Genomic DNA, 24,137 nt, shown 5'->3' with positions numbered 1-24,137 from the left:
TCCTTCCTACAATGAATGGATCTTCCATCTGATGGCATCTCGGTTGAAACTGTCTGCATCAACACAGACTTGTGAACGTTTGTACCTGGCGATTCCATTGAGCAGGCTTGTGCAAAGTACTTTTTGTACCTTTACTTGGCATAGATAAGCCGCCTTTCTTGTGGTACTCCATTCTAACCCTTACAATGGATATCTTTGAAATCCCTGTGTGGCATAATGTATGCCAAGACCCAGCAAAGAAGGTATTATTGGTGACCTCTGAGATTCTCTCCTTGATGTTGGCAGAAAAGTTACACTTCTTCGCTCCTTATTTAAGGTACTCCCATAGTTTCATAAGTAGATGCTTCGTTTGGCTGTTTAACCTCTTTCGAAGGGAGTTTAATTCGCACTCGCTGATGCTGCACTGGATGACATATTCTCAACAATTAAGTGTGCACCTGTAACATGAGTTTACAAATAAATGCATCATGAACATCATTTTTAAAGTCTTTGATCTTGTATGGCTTCTTAATCAACAACCCAGGATTCATCTCAAATCGTACGTACTATAGCTAGCTAGCTACAGGGATTTTACGGAATCTTGCAATGATATCGAAAACTCAATACTAAGTTGCCAAGGTAACCTTTAAAAATCACGTGGAAATTGGCGCGAAACATGTCGAAAGAAGCCAGTGGTAAAGCAGGGAGTGCGGGAGTTGGATTCCCAAATCTTCTGGGTTTAAATGCGCTTCAACTGTTGCCACTCCTAAATAACCAGAACCTCGGAAACCAGCTGACCTTCAATTTAAATGGTGGTGGTTCAGTAGCTTCACGTCAAGCCGAGAGTCCTGTGCCTAGAGCAACAGCTACGTACAAGTATAATGTGAAGATTTTTAATCCAGCCTCTTCAGCAGCTAAGTCTCCAAAATTCATAGTTCGTCAACTACATAATTTTCAAGAGAAATTTGTCGATTTAGCTGCGGTAAAGACGAAGATAATTACGACATTCTGTACAGATGTACATTCTGTCAGCAAAATCAGTGCAGTTGGCTATTTCGAAGGAAAGCAGAAGCGATGGTTATGCGATGATATTGACGTACAAATGATGTACAAAGTGTTTACTGGTGCTAATTGTGAGATACAGTTGTGGTGTGAAAGGTCGGTGGTTAAGGAGTCAACAGGTAACAATAATAACAAACGTGTACCATCTAAGAGAGATCGACATGAAGAGGAAGTGAGCGATATTTTTGAAGATTTGAAGATGAAGCACAAGGAAATGGAACTGCCAAAACTGAGGTTATGGGCAAGAATGATTGCTAATGGTGTCCACGAGTCAACAGAGGAGCCACCTAATGTACCGATGATCACAGGTACAGTGCCCAAACGTGCAAAGCGAGAGTCATTACATGATGTTGTAGTAGACGCTGCTAAAGCAATGGCACAGGCATTCACAGGATCGCCTTCAACATCACAGCATGTTGCTGTACATAATTCATCTGCTGCGGCATGTACCACAGCTGCCACTCAACCAACAGTGACCACTTCCACCGCCACATCTGTAGCCGCAATTTCCCCATCTCGATTGGCAGATGTCAGAATGAAGCACTATGAGCAATTACGGTATTTACACAAGATGTTTGATGATGGTATTCTAAGTGAGGAAGAATTCCTAGAGCAGAAAGGGAAGATTATGGACTCATTGAGGTTATTGTAGACTTACATTATACTGATCAGATTATAAATTTTGATTCACTTCTACTTGTCATGAACAGCAACCATTAGTTAGCTGTATACTGTTTGTTACTATTAGTTTTGTGTTATAATGGTGTTTCACTTACTTTTCAACAAAAGTTATTTCAAAAACTTAGCTAGATACTAAATACAATGCCTTATCTAACTATGATTAAAAAATCAGTTATCCATAAATCTGGCAATGATGTACATATTGTTGACAATCATCAGGAGTGACAGAAGCAATAGCTGCAGCTATGCATGTCTCTAGGTCAACAACACCACTATGCAATGTACTCTCCATACATTTCAAAACGGTCTTGACTTTAGAGAAAGCCTCTTCTATGGGGTTATAGTCAGGAGAATATGGTGGCAGAAAGTGTACCATAACCCCAACTTCTCTCAACAATCCTGTAACATCACTACAATGGTGAATTGCACAATTATCCATAATAACAATGCTATTTGGATTTGTTCCATTGAAATTCATCAGCATCGGAAGTAAACCTTCAATGAAGTCCTTGAATTCATCGGAATCTACTGTGTCCTTAGTAAGTTTGTAATCCAGAATACCAGTGGTCGTCATCGCTACAATGGCTGATACACGTTGACCACGACATGTAAGTTTGTGTGAAGTGATCGGTTTACCCCTGACACTGTATCCATATTTCCTTAAACTATCCCTCATATCTGTACCAGTTTCATCCACAAACACCAACATACTTGAATCATACAAACTTACATCTACTGCAAATGTTTCCCTTAAATGTTTATCTTGCCTGGCAGATACAATCTTCATTTTCTGTCTGGTAAATCCACTCTTCTTTAAAAACTGACACAACGTAGACTGGTGTACATTGACACCATACACACGACTTAATTCTTCCTGTACTTCCCTCAAATACGCACCTGGCTTATGCATCAACATGTTTAATATAACTGCTTCCACAGGCTTGGTTAGCTTTAACACTCGGCAGTCCTTTGGATATTCTTTCTTACTTACACTACCGCCACTTGCATTGAACCGTTTCATGATTCTAAACACAGTTGAAGGGTCTACGCAGAGATTGGAAGCGGTGGATTTATCATCCATCCCTAAAGCCAACTTATGCCACACGATCCTCCATCGTAGATCATCCGAGTAAGCAGAGCACCTGCTTCTTTCAATAGACATTATCACGTGACAATTCAAATGTTTCCTTGGTAACTTGGTTTTCGTTTTTAAGTTTATTGCAAGATTCCGTAAAATCCCTGTATCTTGTCATAGCAAAGAAATGACTAGCACAAAGCTAATCCACCAGACCCTTTAATCGACATGACAGACATGTGAGGCTATGTACATTAATGTAATTAACTAGATATCCTCATGAGTCAGTATGATGGTCCCAAAACACACTTCATGGTCTTGTAAATTGTGACCATGTGCTGTTTTCATTGGTGTTTCTGCAATGTATGTACTACACATCGATTCATGAAAATTAATTAAGGAACATCAGCCCCATGAAATATTTTTTAAATTATCTATCCAGATTAATCATTGAGACTGTTTTATATGTGGTCATGATTCTTAGAAGTGGTCTTAATATAAAGGTGGTCCTTGTAAAGAGGTACTCATTATTAGTAATTTATATGCTTTGACCCCACAATTTCATTTTTCAATTTCTAGTGCTTCCAATAGGCCTTTCAATGTCCCACACATACATCAATTGATAAGTACCTGTCTATTCATGTATACGTGTCTGATAGCACCAAAATACTGTAGATAACACATTTTATGTGCAGTACATCATTAAGCATGTGAAATAAACTACTGCAATTTGCTTTATTTTTGTGCAAAAGTATATATTATTGTATAATAACAACTGCTCTATTAGAGTTGTTTGATCTTATGTAAAAATTTTGGTGCAAGAGATTTTCAGACAAATTTTGCATCCAAAAATTATTTTACAATGGAAAAAAAGTAAATTAAGGCAAATGATACTTAGTGCTTAATATGTAAGGAGGTACTGATTAGATAATGTTTGGACCAATTTCAGTTTTAAATTTCCACTGTTTACACTTCTCCAAGACAAGTTATAAAACACACAGTATTGTACATACAGTACTGTATGTACTTTTCTTGTGTTTACATGTGTCATTAGTTTTCTTGTACATATATAGCTAATCAATTAATTGGAATAAGAATAAAGTAGGCTTGCATTGATTATGTCGGCATCATTTTGGGCATAATAGGTGATGAAAAGTATAAATTAATCACCTAGCATAATGGAGCATAATGGGAAAATCTCTGTGACATTATGTATATAACTCCTGCTAACCTGTTTTGGACAGTGAAGTGATTCCTGATGAGTAGTAACAATGCACTACAGTATTAGGAATAATGTTACTCTCGACAAAATGAATGTTTTTCTAGGGTCAGACATGTAGCTAGTACAATGTTTAGTACTATGTATAAAGTGTTATGGCAAAATAACAATTATAGCTAGAGTTTGTGAGTTCTGAACTGTTAATATTATAGAGTAGGGCTGGGACGAATATTGAAATTTACCTTCGAATATTTGCTAATAAAATGTTCGAACATTCGAAGCTTCGGTGCTGGCTTTCAAGTTACAGGTTTACTTGCATTTATGCACATCCTTCTTAAGTTTTACCTATTTAATAAGTTTGTAATCTCTTCATTGGTTTTGTTCAGTATGTGAATCTACAATGCTCACTAAGCTCTCAAATTCCAAAAGTAAATCACCTGGCCCTCAAGGTATTATTAATGAATGTGAGGTTGCTAATACCATAATTAATGGAATAACAGAACCACTTAAGAACATGATGGAAAACTTAATAAAGCCAATTATTGAGAGTCTTGAACTATTAAGAGGGCCTTCAAGACCTGCACAAGCTGACACACCAATGGAGACGAATACAACGTCTGGTGATGCCAGACCTTCAGTAATGAAAGACACTCCTGCACAAATCATTGATGGATCGAGAACATAGAAAATGTAATGTTATTGTTCATAATATGGGTGAAGAGTCTTCCGCTAAGGATCACGAAAAGGTTCATTCGCTATTTGAAACAGAATTCAATGTACCAAAGTCAAGTGTAACTAATGTGCTGCGGCTTGGAAAGCCAGGTGGTAGTAAAGCAAGATTACTTTTAGTAACACTAAGTGATGAGCACCACAAGCACTTAGTTATGAAACAGGCTTCTAAACTCCGAGCAACTGAAAGATGGAATAACATCTATGTAACACCAGATTTAACAATTAAGGAGCGGGAAACCACTAAGGCACTTAGAGAAGAACTAAAATGACGCAAGGACAACGGCGAAAAAAACCTAATAATCAAGAGGGGAAGAATAGTAACAAAGAATGGTGCTTCCCAGTCTTCCAATTGACTAGATAGCAACAGTAATAATATAGCTAATCATAACTTAGAAATTCTTGATTTATGCCTCCAAGTAATTTCCACTAATGATCATAACCACTCATGTATTAAAATTACAAAGTCTAATAAGTGCAGATCTCTTAACATACTATCACCCAATCATTTAACGAAGGGATCCTTCCTAGTAACTGGCTCCAAGCTAATATCGTACCTGTTTATAAGAAAGGGGATTGATCCATGCCAGTAAATTATAGACCCATCTCACTGACATCTGTATGCTGTAAGGTGATGGAACACATAATTTTCCATTCTATAATGTCACACCTAGAGAAGAATAACATACTTTCCAACATGGATTCAGATCAGGACACTCATGCACCACCCAGCTGCTTACCATTATTGAAGAATTAGCTAATAGTATAGATAGCCACGAACAAGTTGATGTACTTTTCTTAGATTTTGCTAAGACTTTCGACACTGTACCCCACCAACGCCTACTTAAGAAATTGCAATATTATGGAATTAACGACAGGATACATTGCTGGATTTCTGAATAGCTGACAAAACAAACACAAAGAGTACTGGTGAATAGTAACGAATCTGATTTTGTTTCAGTTATTTCTGGTGTCCCACAAGGTACTGTATTAGAGCCTCTTTTGTTCTTACTATATATAAACGATATTAACAGTAACATCTTGTCATCTATTCGACTTTTGCGGATGATTGTGTTGTCTGCCGAACAATTAGTAATGAAGAAGATGTGGTTCTGTTGCAGAAAGATATTGATGAAATTTCTAGATGGGCACAGAGGTGGCAGATGAAGTTTAATATCAACAAATGTGTCTTACTGAGATTTACGAGACGTCATCTACCTCTCATAAAATAACTATACTTTAAACAACCAGACCATCAAATCCAGCATCACATATAAGTATTTAGGGATACTTCTAGACAATTCACTCTCATGGGCACCTCACATTAATAACATTACAAACAAAACCACCAGGATGCTGAATTTTATAAAAAGAAATCTAAGTAAATGTAACAGTAAGGTTAAATCAGACGCTTACACAACACTTGTGCGACCAATTCTTGAATATGCCACTCAAGTCTGGGATCCACATCAACAGAACTTAATTTACAAACTTGAAATGGTTCAGGGGAGAGCAGCGAGGTGGGTGCAGTCAGATTACAGTTTTAAGAGTAGTGTAACAACAATGTTAATTGGACTACACTGGAACAGAGACGTGAAGCATCTAGATTATCTTTATTTCACACAATTACTCACCAGCAGGAGCCAGCATTACAAATACCCAATTACTTTCTGCTACAATCCACCAGCACAAGACAATACCACCCACTCAGACTCATACTGCCAGCAGCCAACACCAACAAATACCAAATGAATTATTTTTACAGAACTATTAAAGAATGGAACAATCTACCCTCCTTATGCTATGACAAAGACTTTGTAATAAATGCACACACTCTAGCTAGTTATCTGTAAATATCCCCAAACCATTTTTATATCTCTTTTTTTTATTGGATGTAATCAGCATTTTGCTGCCTTCCAATTATCATAATCATAAGCATTTGGAAAGTGCATAGCAGCAGTACTGAATGACGCGATCGATCGATTGTAAATGGGCGTGTCCGCTACACTGCAATCGTGCATAGGTAAACACCGAGTAATGGCTAAAAGTACGCTTTCCGTGCATTATCTATCACTTTATAAGGTGTTTTAAGGCTGCAAATATGGTAGCAAGCTGAACTGCGATGGTTTTAAAAGTGGGCGTAGCACATGAAGATCGATCGCGAAGAGACGAACATTGATCACGCAAGAGGATTAAGCAGCTGCAATAAAGAAGACGACGTATATTTGTAATTCTTTCGTAGACTATGAGTGCATTACGAAGCTTCGAAGGATACTTTTATAATTCGAAGTTTACTTAACCTTCGAACCCACGAAGCATTCGAAGCTTCGTCCCAGCCCTATTATAGAGTACTATAATATCGAACTTTAAAGACTGTTTCAACCTTACTGTGATGTTACACTAGTATAGAGTATGTTATGATATGATTATACTATGTAATTGTTATCATTTTTTCTAGGATGGAGATACTGCACTACATTATGCCAGTGATCGTGGACACCTGGAGGTGGTCAACACTCTACTAAGTAGTGGAGCTAACATATTAGCTACTAATTATGTAAGTAGTACAGTTACCACCAGTATAATTATGTACTTCTCACATGATCACTACTTCATATTTTGTTGCTAACTGTCACTACATTACCAGAGGACACTATGTTCTTATCACCCAAGTTGGATAGAGTGATAATTGACAAAACTGAAATTGAAAAGCTGAAATGGGGTAAATCTTGTAGAATAGGTACTAGTGCTCACCTCTGGTTATCTGAGATGTCTACGAGACTAACATAATTATGGTTTGGTCTCAATTAATGCGATCTTGACTTAATGTTCACTGTATAGATCATTTTAGGGCCAAATTCTGTATAATTAAGTGACGTTATTAACAAAATGAGCTAGCTAGCTAATACCTTATCAGAGCAAATGATATTGTTGGCTTCATAAGCTACCATTCTCTATTTCAACCAATTGAAATAGAGAATGTCATGAATGTGTGTCTACAGATTGTAACAATTGTACTTGGGATATTATGGTGAGCCTGAGTTAGCCCTACACCAGTCAGAAGATTGTACAGTTGATTCATTTATAGGGTCAAGAACAATATTACACGGACAACTTACAAAGCTTATAGTATAGCTGTTCATTGTAGGCTGGCAAGGTCTTTGTACATTGCCCTATGTATGGTACCGTCAAGCGCATCATCATCTTTCAAGAGTTCAAGCGATCAAAAAAACTTGCTAATTAAAGAGTACAGCACCTGTTTTGCTCACAAGAATGAATGATCTACTTTAATAGCTAACCATCAAAACTCCTTGCATGTCTGTACCTTATATTTATGTTAAATGCAATACTGAGTGTGCAAAAATAGTTAGATCAATTTATCAGATGTGATAAGAAGAAGTACAGAAAACAAAACATGTGAAAAATATAAGTTGCATTGAACCTGTTTAAACCATCGTAGTGTCATGAAGGAACATTACAATTCATGAATACACCATTTACGTACTGTATAGTTTCTGTGACATTATGTATATAACTCCTGCTAACCTGTTTTGGACAGTGAAGTGATTCCTGATGAGTAGTAACAATGCACTACAGTATTAGGTATAATGTTACTCTCAACAAAATGAATGTTTTTCTAGGGTCAGACATGCAGCTAGTACAATGTTTAGTACTATGTATAAAGTGTTACAGCAAAATAACAATTATAGCTAGAGTTTGTGAGTTCTGAACTGTTAATATTATAGAGTATTATAATATCGAATTTTAAAGATTGTTTCAACCTTACTATGATGTTACACTAGTATAGAGTATATTTGACATGTTGTGATTGTACTACATAATTGTTATCATTTTTTCTAGTATGGATGGACTGCACTACATTGTGCCAGTGATCGTGGACACCTGGAGGTTGTCAACACTCTACTAAGTAGTGGAGCTAACATATTAGCTACTGATAATGTAAGTAGTACAGTTACCACCAGTATTATTATGTACTTCTCACATGATCACTACTTCATATTTTGTTGCTATAACTGTCACTACATTACCAGAGGACACTACATTCTTATCACCCAAGTTGGATAGAGTGAAAATTGCAAAAAAACTGAAATTGAAAGCTGAAATTGGGTAAATCTTGTAGAAAAGGTACTAGTGCTCACCTCTGGTTATCTGAGATGTCTATGAGACAAACATATTATGGTTTGGTCTCAATTAATGAGATCTTGACTTGATGTTCACTGTATAGTTCTTTTTAGGGCCAAATTCTGTATAATTAAGTGACGTTATTAACAAAATGAGCTAGCTAGCTAATACCTTATCAGAGCAAATGATATTGTTTGCTTTATAAACCACCTGGAAGAACATTGGTTGAAATAGAGAGTGGCATGAATTTGTGTTTACAAATTGTAACAATTGTACTTGAGATATGGTGAGCCTGAGCTAGCCCTACACCAGTCAGAAGATTGTATGGTTGATTCATTTATAGGGACAAGAACAATATTACTCAGACAACTTACAAAGCTTATAGTAGAGCTGTTCATTATAGGCTGGCAAAGCCTTTGTACATTGCCCTATGTATGGTACCGCCAAGCGCATCATCATCTTTCAAGAGTTCAAGTGATCAAAAAAACTTGCTAATTAAAGGGTACGACACCTGTTTTACTCACAAGAATGAATGAATGATCTACTTTAATAGCTAACCATCAAAACTCCCTGGATGGCTGCACATTATATTTATGTTAAATGCAATACTAAGTGTGTAAAAATAGTAAGATCAATTTATCAGATGTGATAAGAAAAAGTACAGAAAACAAAACATGTGAAAAATAAAAGTTGTGTTGGACCTGTTTAAACCATCGTAGTGTCATGAAGGAATGTTACAATTCGTGAATACACCATTTACATACTGTAGTTTTTATGACATCAGCATTCTGAAAATTTGAATTGCATGTGTTTGTGATTTTCTGTATATGATATATCCAGGGGTATAGTCAGAATTTTCTGGAAGAAGGTTTGGATTTGAAGTGAAATATATTTGGTGGAAGGCCTGGGTGCTTCCCATGCACCATGTTTAAATAGAAATGATGCACACACTAAATGTGCCCTTAGGCAGTAACGTTAAAAGCTGTTGTTTGTGCATCCAACTACTTCACACTGCTGTTTATGCAGCTTATAGAAACTGAAAAGCTTATATAAATTTGTACGTAATCTTTAGTTCCAGACAACATATTGACAGCCAACTTCCTAGCACGTAGGAGGTCTCCACACTTGAGTACTTTAGTTTACAAAACTTTCTTCCAAAGTATTATTATTCTTGACCGGTCCTCCTATTGATGATCAGTACTTGGCTATATGTATATTCTAGACTTCATGTGCCACAACATGTGACAAATAAACTAAACATTCATCAGGTAAATATTCATCAACTCAAGCATCAACTATTCACAGTGTGTGCTAACCCAACACATGTATAACACAACCACTCAAGGTTATCGCAGCTGCTGCCTTGTAATAAACCTCAACCTATACAGTCCTTCACCATTTCCACCATGCATCATGTGTACAATTAATCACATGATGCAATACTGGTTATTTGATTGCTGTAATGCGTGTGACTCTTCACATTACTTCACATTGCGAGGTGCATTGGGAGTTTGTGTTCATGGTGCACACTAAGGAAAGTATATTATACAAACTGACCAGGGAATTAGCAATTCTCTGCATGCCCATCATTATGTTTCAGTCTTATAGCTCATGGTTACATATTAAACCATAGCCAGGGTCAATTACTTGAATTTGCTACTCAGGAAAAGAAGCTACAGTAGAACCTGTATTAACGGTCACCTGAATTAAGCAGTCAGCCATGGTTACAAGGTCTCAAATACTGTATTTAGCCATACACAAATGTATGCATGTGTTTTAAGTCTAACATGTGTAATGGCCAGCAACAACTGGTACAACAGGAGCATCAAATGTATTAGAATTGAGTCTCATACAGTGGTCAGAATATACATAACTAGCTACAGTATCTGCAGAGAAGAGCTCTTTTTAGTTTTAAAACATGCATTCGATGTCCAAATCTTTAAGGAATTTCTAGTACAATTCCTGCACCATTATTGTAATGTTCTTCTGTTATAATATTTCACAATATGTTACATCTTCATCGTGGTTCAAGAAATTAAAAGCCATTCTTGAAGATATTGTTTGGTACATGACCAGCAGTGCAGCCATCTTGATGATATCAACTACATGTTTGTCATGACAATTATTCTGCTCCTGTTTAACAACCAACACTTCACCAATGCTAGGTATCCATAGATGTTGATTTGCATGGTAACCACAAAAAACTGAACTAAAATGAATGATTTGCTTGTACTGACAATCCATATTGTCCAGTCACGAGAAATACAGCTGCTAATAACGAGATGGTAGACTCATTTACTTTACGGCTAAGAGTAGAAACTGTTTGTCATTGAAGGACATGGATGTACTTAGACTACATACTAAAATATCACATAAAGTAGACATCTAGAGAATTAGCAAAAGCATTCAATTGTGCAGGCAATACTGAAGACAAAGGATGAAAAACTGAGGATTACAAGTGAAATGAATACAACCATCCTCAGGCTAAGGCCCGACACTCCACATACAGATCACCACTGGCTTGGGAAAAGTAGCCAGCAAAACCATACCACTCAAGTCTAGCTGATTTTGATTGTGAAATTAGTTAGTTTATTCATGTAACTTTGTGTTCTTGGTGAAAAATTGAATCTGCTGACACGAGCGATAAGACCAGTTTTCCCAGATCCAGTCACATTGGTGACTCACAGTAAATGTAGTACTCTAATGAATGCAAGGACATCAGAGTAGGCATGACCAATGAGGCCAGCACTTCACCACTTCTTTGAGCAGTGTCCAGTTTTATTTATTATTATTTTTATTTATTATTAGCACTTTACAGTGACCAGCACTGAAGGTCTGACAGCAACATGTGCTGCAGCCTTAGGATTACCTAACCTAATTTCAGGGACTTAGATCTAATGACTTGACTTACCGACGGACTGATAAGGTGTAACAGAAAAGGGGACGAAGTAAGGAAAAAAATCCCTCCAGCCCCAGGATTCGAACTGCAGGTCACCCAATGTCTATTATTAAGCACCTAGCTAACTAGCTAACAGTAGCTCGTACTTTGCACAGCCCAAAATTAGTATATCAAAAGTAATTCTCAAAATTTCCTTGATGCATACCCTCAGATCCTCCTACACTAAGCCTTATTTACTACTTTCACTTTTACTCTGACACCCCTAAATGACTGTAATAACTGTTCATATTATTGTTATGTAGCTCTCTGATAATATGTTTCACGTGCTCAATAACTGTACAATACACAGTCCTAGTAGTGTAACAACTATTTTGTGTACTGTTGTAGTTAAAGCATTAATTGAAATATTTCACCACATGTCATAAGGTATCTGGTATAGTTACATATCAGTGTACAACATTAGGTGGTTATGATTATGTACTCTATATACAGTATCAAGTGTGGTAGTTAGTGGTACATGTGATAATTGTTTATTGTTATAGGGTGGGGATACTCCACTACACTTGGCTGCCATCTATAATCGGTATGATGTGTGTTTAATACTGCTACAACATGGTTCCAGTGTGAAAATGAGGAACAAAGTAATTAATGTGTTAGTTTGTTACATATATCTCTGTGTGACCTTATTTATGACATCATCAGTTTCTTCCAATTAATTAATGTGTTGAAATAAATTTTTAAATAATGTGCTTACCTGCACTCAGTACTGATAACAGTGTCATTATTGAACAAAATAATATTAAAATAATTTAGGGTTGTATGTTTAGCATGTATCTCACTAATCATAAAAGGAGATATACCATGTTTGAAGCCAATGAAGAGGTAATAAACATGTTTCTAGTAAATTTGTTAACTTGGAAGTCTTGTCGGTTTGTTATTGTTGAGAGCCTTAGCATGAGATATGTAGTCTAGTAGCTGCTGTAGTACTGAACTTCCGTATTTTATTTATTTATCTCCTTATTTTTCTGTATTTGTTTGTAATGGAAATACATGATACAAGGTGTTGTGCAATTAGTTGGATGGTGTAATGTAGCAAAAGCTATGTAGCTGTTGTACAATCCACTACACGTGAGGAGTTGTTTGATCTGGTGAACATTATTGTTGTTTAGTAGCCTTACAAAAACAGTGGAATTTAGTATTACAATTTTAATCAAGGATGGTTTGTGGTGGCCATACAAGCAAACTTTCAGTGCTAGCCTACATGTGCTTGTCAGTTATGAAAGTGCAAAATGTATTTATTACCATGTTTTGCCAGTATTATATTTGACGTGAGGGATGCATGAAGTTTTATTAATAGCTTAAAGCATCTGTTTTACTGCTGTATGTACATACTTGAGTAGAAACAATGTCTACATTGTGTTATGACATTGTAACCTTCTTTTGTGTTCACGCATTACCCTGGTGTATGGTTCAAACTAAAAAAATCTGATCAGTTACAATTGTGATAAGAATAGTGAAGCATCTGAGTACACAATACAATGTGAACTTTAAAAGATTAATGAGTAAGGTAAAAGGATGAGTTAGGCCCAAGTTCTATTCAGGCCTCAAGACTAGCTAAAATAAAAGGAAATCCACAGCACAGGTCTTTATTCAACACGACAACACCGTTCAGCTGTGTGGTCACATACAGCCACTGACGAGAGCTCCATTATGGCCCCAGACCACATGTATGGATTACTACTATGCTTGGAAAAAGCAGACCATTCATGTTTAGCTGATTTTAATAATGAAATTTCATAATTTAATCATGTGACTTTGTGTTCTCTTGGTGAAAAAAAGCAAATCTGTTGTCATGGGCGATATCCAGTTGCAATGGCCTACACATCATGATCTAGATATTAGGGCTGCACCAATTCTAGTATTGGTATCGGTATTGGGCTGATACTGCTGTTTTCATGAAGTATCGGAATCGGCCATTATATTGTTGCAAATACCGATTCTTATCACGTGCGAGAATAAAATAACGTTTGTTTGTACTTGCTTATTTTACTAGCACAGTGGACGCCTAAAAGCATCAAGTATAACACTAATAGCTAACTACCGGCAAAATCACTGATCTGTGCTGAAACCTACGTGTGAAAATGCTTTACTGAGAAAAAGATCGATATACTCTAATAGAACATTCAATAACTCTAATAGAGCAATCAGGTAAAAGTGACTTTCAGTATTTTTTTTGTAAGCACCATTATGATATTATTATCTACACTTCTCCCAAAGAATACTGGAATATCCACTGGTTTGCATTTCAGTGACTTCCTTCTTTGTGAATCTGATTGGCTACTTCATTATAAACATGAACCATACTGAAAACGTGTACAAGAATACCATGAAATGCAATATATACAGGGCCGCCCAGAGAAATTAAGGGGCCCAGGGCAAAGAGTTAAAGTGGGGCCCCAGAGGCAAGGAGGTTTCCATTCTGAATCACAACTTCACCCAAGCTGTAAGTTGAAGACCAAGGAAAAAAAGAAAAGGTCACAACCTGCTGACAATGCCAATAACTACCCATCACCAACCATATCTCCTTATCTATAAACTTGCTACACTGCTCCTCTGAAGAATACTGTGACTGCTCTATTAGAGTATTTAGATCTGACTGCTCTATTAGAGTATTTCGATCTTTTAAACAGGTATTTAGGGGGGCTTTCATGGAGCCTCCTGGGGCCCCTTTCAGGCTGGGGCCCAGGGTAAAATGCCCCAGTGCCCCCCTGTGGGTGGCCCTGAATATATAATAAATATGTGCACTATGAAGTAACTACTTTAAGGTACTTGGTATCGGTACTTGTACTTGCAGATACTTCCCAGCTGAGTACTTGGTATTTGAAGTATCGGTAAAAAGTGGAATCAGTGCAGCCCTACCAGATATATCCCCCTTCACCACAGTCAATTTACCTGAAAAATAAACACCTTCTCTATATCTAAATATTATTTTCAAAACAATCTATGCATATTTGTAATACACGTGAGGTATACCATGAGCATGCATATCACCTAGTCATAACTTATGTGTAACTACATCAGTTTCAATTGGGCTTCTGGAGAACATCATTGAATGACAGTGAATGTGTCACTGTACTAAGTGTGTAAATATGAAGATGAATGTATCATAATGTATTTATTTAGGAATGTCTCAATATGTAGCCATGATTCTGAACCAGAAATAGTGTGTATATGTATCTGTTGATGTGTAATAAATGTCCATCTCTATTTCATAATGTAGAGAAACAAAACACCACTTGACATTGCTAAAACTATGGGACATCATGAGGTGGTACAGTTGTTGGAGTCATATCCACAAAAGGTTTGTACAGCATAATCATATATTGTATACAACTGAACCTCTGATCTTTTCATTTGGACACCTCTGTTGTCCAGTCAGCTCAAATTAATAATTGGCTGACCCTGACAGTAATAAAGTTTGAATGAGATCAAAGCACAAGGAGGAAGCCTAAAGGATGCTGTTTACCTGTTAGGTGGCTTGTTTATTTAATAACTAACATTTGATTGCTGGGTGATGACACAGTACACTTTACAGCTCAAAGGAGTGCGACAACAATTATTTTGTAGTAACTTTCACACTGCCTAGTAAAGTGCATAGCACTAACTGAGAGATATATACTTATAGTCTGTTCACGTTCACTTGAGCCCTTGTTTCTTGTTAATAACTCTTATTACATTAGCCAGCTGCCTAAACCTTTAGTAGTGTTGTGAAGCTACTGGAACTGTTAATCAAAAATGTGGTTTGAGAACAAGTGAGTTATGAGGCTTTAAAAATATCCCATAATTTAGTATGGACGATTCAGGCACACAAACATGTTTACAACATGGAAACATGCTTGTTCCAGTACAAAACTATTGGGAGTGAACACATGTTCACCTCTTTGATATTACTATATTTGGCGGGCACAGGTGACAGGTGAACCCATACTGACTATAGTGTACAGTATTTAGCATGTATGTCTTAGTTATGGACATTTTTGAGGTGTAGATTACAACAATGAGAGAGGTTCCACTATATACATGTGATCCTTGTGCTGTGTGTCTGACACTTGATGTTGTAATAATTATGTATTTGTTTAAACCATGTTCATATATTATGTGTCTATCTTGGCAAAAGTTTACACCACTTCTGAATTTCTTTACATATTTTATCTATTGTGTCCAAAGAATAGATCACTAAAGTTTCAACTTGTTGTGATACACTGTTAGTGGTTTTGAATTATAGTGCTAGACAGTAGGAAGAACAACAAAATCAATTTGTACTGTGGCTATACTTAAAATAACCTACTGGCAGTTACATTCATAGCTGTAACTTCTAGTCTACAGCATTGGGATGGATTGGCAGACAAAAAAAGCTTAGTTTTAGCCTCTACGTAGTCACTGGTGCATATACATTATGAGGGCTTTTCTTTGAAGAAATACGTGACAATCTGTTTATGTTTATCCAAATGCATGTGAAATGTATATCATTACTGCTATATACAAAACAATTTAAAACAAAGCTTTTTGAGCTGTCAATGAGCAGGTAAATAAGATGGTGTACTGTACATGTTATTCTGGGAAATAATTGCTCAAACATGGAAAGATGCCAACCTACCCAATTTGGGATATTTTGCACATGCATTGCAGCTTGTTGTGTGTGATGGTGTGTTGTCTCAAAGAACTGTAATTGATGTCCTTACCATATGTGACCGGACCTGTAAAAACAGGGCATGTGGGCACAAACTATATCCTGTCACATATCAGGTCATATCTCAGTACTGGGGAAGAATATTTGCATTCTGTAACTTGCATCATAAAGCCAATTAAATGCTTACTAAGACCTAAAAATTGCATTGCCATAGCATAATGATATAAAAAGTTCTGAGTAATGAAAGCTTGCAAAATAGGCAAAGCACTGCTGGCCAATTATTTACACATCGAATTATCATTCTTTTAGCAGTGCTGACATACCCTATCACAGCCACCTGCAGATGAGATAGAAGGAAATAAACTATGGCTTTTAGCTCTAAGTGATGGTGTTGGTAGTAAGTCATCAGTATGATTACTGGTAGGTGTTCACGAATCATGAAATTTGTCCAAGAATACAGGACTTCAAGCAGCGACTTTGATCCGGTCTAGTACAACAACCATTAAGGTACAAACTTGGGAGATTAGTTGGGCTTTATGCCAGGTATTTCTACACCAATTTTCACATGATTCCACTTAGAAGTTTATGAGAATGAGTGTCCGAGTATGCATGATGTCAAAGAATGGATAGTTTACTTTACTAGTGAACTAGTGAATAAATTTAAGCTATGCATGATGTACTCAGACATGACATGTGCAAAGTATGTTATCTCGTGTATACTGTCACCTGTGTTTTGCTGTTTTCTTGTATGTACACTAGCTTGTTACTGACCACACTCAGCCATTATTATTCCACGGCACTTCAATAATAGCTGTTCTGTATTGTGATCATTTTCCTAGGAAAAATGGTTAAAGAGAGAAGTAAAAAAAAATTGACTGAGCCCCGAAATTAAACAGGACATAAAATTCTTCTTCTTTTCCCTTTCATGACTCATAACTTTATAGCTACATATGCCATCTTGCTATGGTAATTTATTTCAGCCCTTATCTAACTCTTAATAAGCCTCACAATACAAACTACAGGATACAAATACTCTAATCCAACACTGTGATATGACCTGTTGTGTGACAGTGTGCACGTGTAGTTTGTACTCATGTATCCTGTTTTTGTAGCTCTAATTATAAACAAGCATTGACTCTTTCCTTCCACAAGAAACTGCACTTGTCTATTGACCAAACTATAAAAAAGTTCAGTAAAACTCGAGTATAATTCTTGTGTTGCACCGATATCCAAATTAGTCGATTATTCCAATAACCAGTATTAAGCAACAGAATTAGCTGATACCAATAACCGATCCAATATACACTAACACTCATCCTCATCATTATTAAATGACTCATATTAGTGACATAAGTATTGATATACAGCTCATTCTAGGCTAAAATGTAAAGTTAGATGTATACCACAAGTAAACATTACTCATGGTAAACAGGGTATAAATACATTTTACTACTGCTATACAGCTGAGACAAGTGGCTGGTACTAAAACCTCAGTTTACTGTTGAGCATGGCCTAAACCCTGACAGTTTATTATGGGCATGGCTTGTAGTCACCACTAAACCATCAACACATAACTTAATTAAAATGTCAAATAACTTATGTCTAGCCTCCCCCACATCATTATACTACACAGTGCAGTGGAAATTAACATTAGCTTTGATTTAATCAAAACTGATTAATCAGCTAGTAGCCAATATCAGCAGATACACAGATACACACATACACAGATACACTGATTACTGAACCAATTATCAGTGCAACACTAATAATTCTAAAGTACCATTCATGTTGAAAATTATTTTCTTGACTTTGGCTTTAACCGAGTATGAATATTGGAGTAAAAGTTAGTAGACATACAAACACTAAACCCACCTTAATTGCATTTATGTAATAAATTTTTCTATGCTTGTACTTTATAATTCACAGTAGATAGCCAAATCACTCTTATTCTATCATGGTGCCTTGCATGATGCCTGAATTAGAAACTACTCTGAAAAAGAACTTCATGTACTGCTTAGCATAGGTCACTCATTCTGCAGCTGGTGGTATTAATCAAGGGCATGGCTTGACATGATGCATGAAGTGAGGCATGTAGTCTGTTTGTCAAGCTACTGGTGTAACGTGCATAAATTACTTCACTAAAACTATTTCCCTAGAATACTTGCTTGCACAAAGTCTCTGAACTTTAGTAGCTAGGCCACTTATATTAGACTAGTGTGATCATTGTACAGCACAAGTGGCCTAATGCATGTAATGCAGTCAGTTGTAGACAATTTTATAGAGGAGTTTATAATTCTAATTAATAGAAACATCATGTAAGGCATACCATGATGGAGAAATCTTTGCAGGACTAGTTGCTGTAACATGCAGAGATGTCCAGTTGAAGTATAGTATGTACAAAGATCACAAAGTACATAATTCCATGAGACGTTGGATCCCAGTTACAGTGGCGCATCCAGAGGGCACATGCTCCCCCCCACCCTCCCAATCCCTTTCAAAAAAATTGCATACAAGATTGAGATACTCTAATAGAGCAGTCAATCACTCTAATAAAGCAGTCACAGTGTTCACAAGGCAGTGTAACTTACTTAGCTATGAACAAGGATCTGAATAAGGTTCTTTATATACTTTATAGTATACTAGCATTGTTACCTGCCCTACGTGCAGGACACTTTCACATTAACCACCATCATGTAAGCTTATCAATTTAAACACTGAACAGCAGATTTGCATGTAAGCTAAACCAATAATTATCCCAATTATGTGGTGCTGTCCTATCAGGCAGCTGCAGGCATTGTAATAACATGTTGAGTATTTAAAGTAGTACTAATAATTTTCTTGTAGCTATACTGCAAGCAAAGGTTTGAGCAAAATTAATAGTTGCACATTTACTGGCTATAATTTAGGCAAGTAGTTATTATAGCATCACAAAGAATTGGAATTACAAAGACAAGGCACTTACTCTAATAAAACACACAGAGAAACGAACATTCACCCAATTGGCCTGCCCTATACCTATCAAATGTGCTACTGTATACTTTTTCCAATATTCCATATGCTGTGAAGTAATGTCAGGATGCTACGAACTTTGGTACTTTGAGAAAAAAGTACCTGCCCTACGTGCAGGATCATTTCACATACCATATCAACTACAATAACATGAATCAATGCATTGGGAATGAAACATTAAAAATCATGTCCTAAAGTAGCATGCATGTACCTTATTCCACCATCATGCAAGCCTAATAGTTAAAGTGATGTGAACATGCAGGTTAACTAAACAGCAGAATTGCATGTAAGCTAAACCAATAATTATCAAGACATGTGCAAATTATGTGGTGCTGTCCTTTCATGCAGGCACTGTAATAACATGATCAACATAGAATATTTAAAGCAGTACTATTAATTTTGTTGTAGCTATACTGCAAGCAAAGGTTTGTACTTAATACACAGGTACACACTTCCTGGCTATAATTTAGGCAAGTAATTAACATCACAAAGAATTGGAGTTACACAGAGAAGGAACTTACTCTAATAGGACACATGGGACAAACACACAGACAAACATTCACCCAATTGGCCTGCCCATGCCTACCCTATACCTATCAAATGTGCTACGGTATACTTTTCCGACAGTTCATATACTGTGATGCAATACCAGGATTATAAACTTACTATGAGAAAAGAAGGTTGAGGTAGAAAAGTATGCACCAAAAAGGTATATATAACGAAAAAAAAGTTTTGTCACAGGCGGGAATCAAACCCACACCCTATACACAGCAGTAACCACAACAACTTTTGGGAGGTGCTTTACTAGCTGAGCTGTTAATTGTGTGGTTAGTAATGGAATGCAACTGAAGTTTTCTCTACATCATGGCCTTCAACGTGCTGTAGCAGACAAAGGGATGCACAAAGAAGCTTGCAATAAACTTTGCAATGTAGCCAGATGGTGAGCATTTCATTTTGTGTGTGAATTGTGTCGATATATGCACAGACTGCCAAGTAATTGTCGTTAGTAGCTGACATATGAAAAAGTGTGTCATGAAAGGAAAAGTTATCATGGGCAGGAATAGAACCCCAGACCTTTGGGTTAACAGCTCTACGTGCTAGCACTTTGGCTGTTTGTTTGTGGTTTTGACAGGAATGTAACTCAAGTTTTCCTCTACATCATTGCCTTCGAGAACAAATGGAAACACATAGCGATATGTAACAACAAACTTGGTGTTGCTAAATGATGAGCGCTTAAGTTAAAGTCCTAGCTGTGTGGATACATGCTTTGGTTGTCAAGTTTGCAGTGTTACGAGGAAAGAATGCAGACAGACAGACAGCTTTATATATAGATACATTTGGTAAAGTATAGCCATTAATGCTGTGACCTTTTTTTGCTCTTTAACTTTCAGCAAAGTGTACCCCTTCCACACTCTGCATCCACCCTGGAGTTAATCCCTGGGCTCCCAGATCCTTGGTCCCAAGTCCACTGTTTATACCAACCCACAGCCTAAATGGTGTTTTATGTTAGTTGCCCTATTTAATTTACTGATAATAACTACCATTTCATTGCTAGGTGTGATGATAGTACACTTTACAACTCAGAGGGGTTCAGTACACTTTACAACTCAGAGGGGTTCATAGCTATGAATGTTTCGTAGAAAAGTTTACACTAGTTACTAAATTACATAGCACTAAATGGTAGCAATACACTTTAACATACAATATGTAGCTTGTATTTCTTAGTTTTGGAAATTTCTGAGGATTGCTATATATATATGGCCTACAATAATAATGAAGTTTGTACTTCAGTTGATGATTCCCTTCATTTAATGCTGCAGTGATTAGCTCTGCTTTGCTTAATTGTGCTTAGCTGTAGCTTGCAATTAGTTTTAATTTTTAGCTATGATTAATTGTGTGTCTTTTTCTATTAGGGCATGCTTCTAATATTTTTGAAAGTGCTTTTCTTAAAATTTATTGTAGTGTGTACATAGGCGGCGGAAAGGGGGGGCTAGGGGGCTAAAGCCCCCCCTCGGTCTGCTGAGGGGGGGCTTAGCCCCCCCCTCAAATTAAGTAGTCAGTGTGTAGCGAGCTATATGTAAGGATTTTTATGTAGTTTATCAGCTAGAGAGTAGCTGGTGAGGTGGAAAGCTCTTGTCAGTTGGTTGTGACCTTTTTTTTGTTTTTTTTTTTTTGTTTTTTTGGTCTCACCTTACCAAACTATAGAAATAAGTCTGGGTCAGCTTAGCGGAGCCCCCCCTCATATCAACTACTTCCTCCGCCGCTGAGTGTGTAGGTACTATTCCAACTCTATAGCAACAAATTTTGTTGCCAGTTATATTAGAGTGATTGTTTGATAACTCAAGTTTATTGTTTGCAACTAACTTCAGCAATACAGAGTGTATATGTAATAACAATACTTTAATTGCAAGTGTAATATATCCAATAGTGCCATTAAAAATTAGTAATGTAAGAATGAAGTAGGATTCTGGTGATAAAATGTATTGAAACAAGCTAATGTAGCTATAACTACGTATGTTGATACTATAAGGTAAAAAAAAAATTTTGGAATTAAAATTTGTGATCTTAAAAATGAATAGGGCTCAAGTGATAGAATATAGTAGAACAAGATTAGCTATCATTTACACATGTGATTGCTCATAGATGAGACTGCTTTATTTGAGTATTTCAATCTTGCTAAATGCTGCTGATATCATGTGTGTTACCATGCCTTGTTTTCTGCAGCAGAACGTCAAATTCAGCTCATTGCAGTTAGATTACTATAAGGGTTATGGTCACTATGCTCTGTTCGCTTAAAGCATGGTCACTATATGCTTTGATCATGTTTTCTTGTTTTACACTCTTCCATGATGTGTTTTCCATATTGTATGATATTTGACGGCTTTTATAATAGCAGCATTTTGGCAGCACTGTTTATTATAGAGGGAAACCCCCTAACCAGTGATAAAGATCATGCAATAAAAGGAAAAGTTAAATTTATAAATGTATAAGAATAAGCGTAGAACTAAAAATGATGTATAAACTAAAATGAAAAATTTTGCTTCTTGTATATTTTTTGTGTAGAAAACTTCAGTGCAGCAGCAAGATCAACGTGTGCAGGAATTAGAGAGACAATTACAAAGTTTGAGGGAAGAAAAAAATCTCATTGTTACACAAAAACAACAGCTATTAGAAGATAACCAGAATCTCCAGCAACGAATACATGGACAAGAAGCAGAATTACAGAATCTTAGACAAGAAAAGCAAGAAAATCAAAGACTGCTGCAGCAGCAGAGGCAAGAGATTCAACATTTACAACAACAACAACAGCTTTCAAATACATTGCAACAACAACAGACATGGCTTGTAAACAGAAATGAAATAAACCTAAAGGAGAAAGAGCTAGGGAGAGGAGCATATGGTTGGGTGAAAGAAGCAACTTTCCATGGCTGTAAAGTGGCTGTGAAATGTCTTCATAATGAGTTGATCTCTGACTACAATTTACATGTGTTTGACAGAGAGATGACAATGGCAGCACGATGTCGTCATCCTAACCTTTTGCAGTTCATAGGAGCCACAAATGAGGGAGTTCCCCTTATTGTTACAGAAATGATGCACACCAGTCTCAGAAAGGTATTGGAACGTGGTCAACTCTCCAGTGACCAGATTATTCCTATTGCTGCTGGAATAGCATTTGGACTAAACTACCTTCATAAGACCACCCCATCCCCCATACTCCATCGAGATGTTAGCAGTGCTAATGTTCTTCTCAACCCACTACCAGATAATCAGTGGCTTCCAAAGTTGTCTGACTTTGGCTCTTTTAATTTTATGAGGGAAAGTCAAACAGTGAATGCAGGAAATCCAGTGTATGCTGCCCCAGAAGCTCTTGATCCAAGCAAAGGTCCCCATACCCCAGCTATGGACACTTTCAGCCTTGGAGTGTTGCTGTATGAGATGTGTTCCCGGAGACTACCATCAGGTGTGTTTAGTGTTTCAATGTTGCAACGAGTTAACTGGAGAGTACCAGAGAGTAATATGATACCCCTCATTGCTGCTTGTGTTGATCAAATGATCCAGAGACGTCCTAATATGGATAGAGTGATTGCACAACTGAACAGTAATATGTAAGGAGTTATAGCTGTAAGGCTATTTAAGCCAGTAACTTGCAACATTTTTTTGAAATTATCATTACATTGATACTATTATTTTTGTGTTATAACTTTTAGGCTAAGTTTGGTAATTGTTTTTGCAAAAAAAGTGTATTTTTGAGTTGCTGTCAATTAGGCATTATGAATTGTTAAATTAATTATTATTTAGAAAGCATATTATTTAATTAGCATAGTTTGATACCCTATTATTTTTTGATTACATTGTATACATTTACGTATACACTTGTACACGTTTATTCTAAATTTTATATTATAATAAATGTGTAGTTATTGAGAGTATATCTAACTTCTGTAGTGTATTACTAGATGCATATAAATTGTGACCGGGCCTGCGATAATAGGGCATGTGGGCACATGATTTTTGCCTACTTTTTCACATTTTCACATTTTCATCTATGGTATTGAAATTTTCAGCTCTTTGTAAGCATTTACGTGGCATCATGATGCGAGTTACAGAATGCAAATATACTATTCCAGTACTGAGATATGACCTATAGATT

The 24,137-nt window shown here is 36.6% G+C and overlaps 4 protein-coding genes across 5 annotated transcripts; 3 read left to right on the top strand and 1 right to left on the bottom strand.

Moving 5' to 3' along the window:
• The first annotated feature begins 655 nt into the window (after positions 1 to 655).
• LOC136259414 (uncharacterized) lies at positions 656 to 1,871 on the top strand. Its single transcript, XM_066052902.1, has 2 exons — positions 656 to 1,349; positions 1,401 to 1,871. Exons 1-2 carry the CDS (start codon positions 656 to 658, stop codon positions 1,691 to 1,693), a joined length of 987 nt encoding a protein of 328 aa, XP_065908974.1. The 3' UTR covers positions 1,694 to 1,871.
• A 23-nt stretch (positions 1,872 to 1,894) lies between these two features.
• Positions 1,895 to 2,884, bottom strand: LOC136259413 (uncharacterized). The gene has a single exon (XM_066052901.1). It carries the CDS (start codon positions 2,882 to 2,884, stop codon positions 1,895 to 1,897), a length of 990 nt encoding a protein of 329 aa, XP_065908973.1.
• A 1,842-nt stretch (positions 2,885 to 4,726) lies between these two features.
• Positions 4,727 to 15,011, top strand: LOC136259411 (ankyrin repeat domain-containing protein 39-like). Its single transcript, XM_066052900.1, has 7 exons — positions 4,727 to 4,951; positions 7,204 to 7,302; positions 8,607 to 8,705; positions 12,280 to 12,285; positions 12,330 to 12,428; positions 14,869 to 14,926; positions 14,971 to 15,011. The coding sequence occupies exons 1-7, from the start codon at positions 4,727 to 4,729 to the stop codon at positions 15,009 to 15,011; spliced, it is 627 nt and encodes a 208-aa protein (XP_065908972.1).
• Positions 15,012 to 15,076: 65 nt separating this feature from the next.
• On the top strand, positions 15,077 to 23,911 carry LOC136257929 (probable serine/threonine-protein kinase DDB_G0271682). 2 transcript variants are annotated; one of them, XM_066051257.1, is made up of 2 exons: positions 15,077 to 15,148; positions 22,550 to 23,911. In XM_066051257.1, the coding sequence occupies exons 1-2, from the start codon at positions 15,101 to 15,103 to the stop codon at positions 23,594 to 23,596; spliced, it is 1,095 nt and encodes a 364-aa protein (XP_065907329.1). In that variant the 5' UTR covers positions 15,077 to 15,100; the 3' UTR covers positions 23,597 to 23,911. The 2 variants fall into 2 exon arrangements, with proteins under 2 accessions (XP_065907329.1, XP_065907330.1); XM_066051258.1 differs by lacking the exon at positions 15,077 to 15,148 and adding an exon at positions 20,223 to 20,426.
• The last annotated feature ends 226 nt before the right edge of the window (positions 23,912 to 24,137 follow it).

The sequence above is a fragment of the Dysidea avara genome, chromosome 6 (assembly GCF_963678975.1).
Source record: "Dysidea avara chromosome 6, odDysAvar1.4, whole genome shotgun sequence".
In the NCBI taxonomy this organism is placed as follows: Eukaryota; Metazoa; Porifera; class Demospongiae; order Dictyoceratida; family Dysideidae; genus Dysidea; species Dysidea avara.
This window is presented reverse-complemented; position numbering and strand designations above follow the sequence as displayed.

Excerpts from the sequence above, each read along its gene's own strand:
- LOC136259414 (XM_066052902.1), top strand. The coding sequence starts at position 656 with ATGTCGAAAGAAGCCAGTGGTAAAGCAGGGAGTGCGGGAGTTGGATTC. Across the intron at positions 1,350-1,400 it reads TAATGTACCGATGATCACAG|ACGCTGCTAAAGCAATGGCA; the intron begins GTACAGTGCCCA and ends ATGTTGTAGTAG.
- LOC136259413 (XM_066052901.1), bottom strand. The coding sequence starts at position 2,884 with ATGTCTATTGAAAGAAGCAGGTGCTCTGCTTACTCGGATGATCTACGA.
- LOC136259411 (XM_066052900.1), top strand. The coding sequence starts at position 4,727 with ATGGGTGAAGAGTCTTCCGCTAAGGATCACGAAAAGGTTCATTCGCTA. Across the intron at positions 4,952-7,203 it reads AAAGATGGAATAACATCTAT|GATGGAGATACTGCACTACA; the intron begins GTAACACCAGAT and ends CATTTTTTCTAG. Across the intron at positions 14,927-14,970 it reads TGAATGTGTCACTGTACTAA|GAATGTCTCAATATGTAGCC; the intron begins GTGTGTAAATAT and ends GTATTTATTTAG.
- LOC136257929 (XM_066051257.1), top strand. The coding sequence starts at position 15,101 with ATGGGACATCATGAGGTGGTACAGTTGTTGGAGTCATATCCACAAAAG. Across the intron at positions 15,149-22,549 it reads TGGAGTCATATCCACAAAAG|AAAACTTCAGTGCAGCAGCA; the intron begins GTTTGTACAGCA and ends TTTTTTGTGTAG.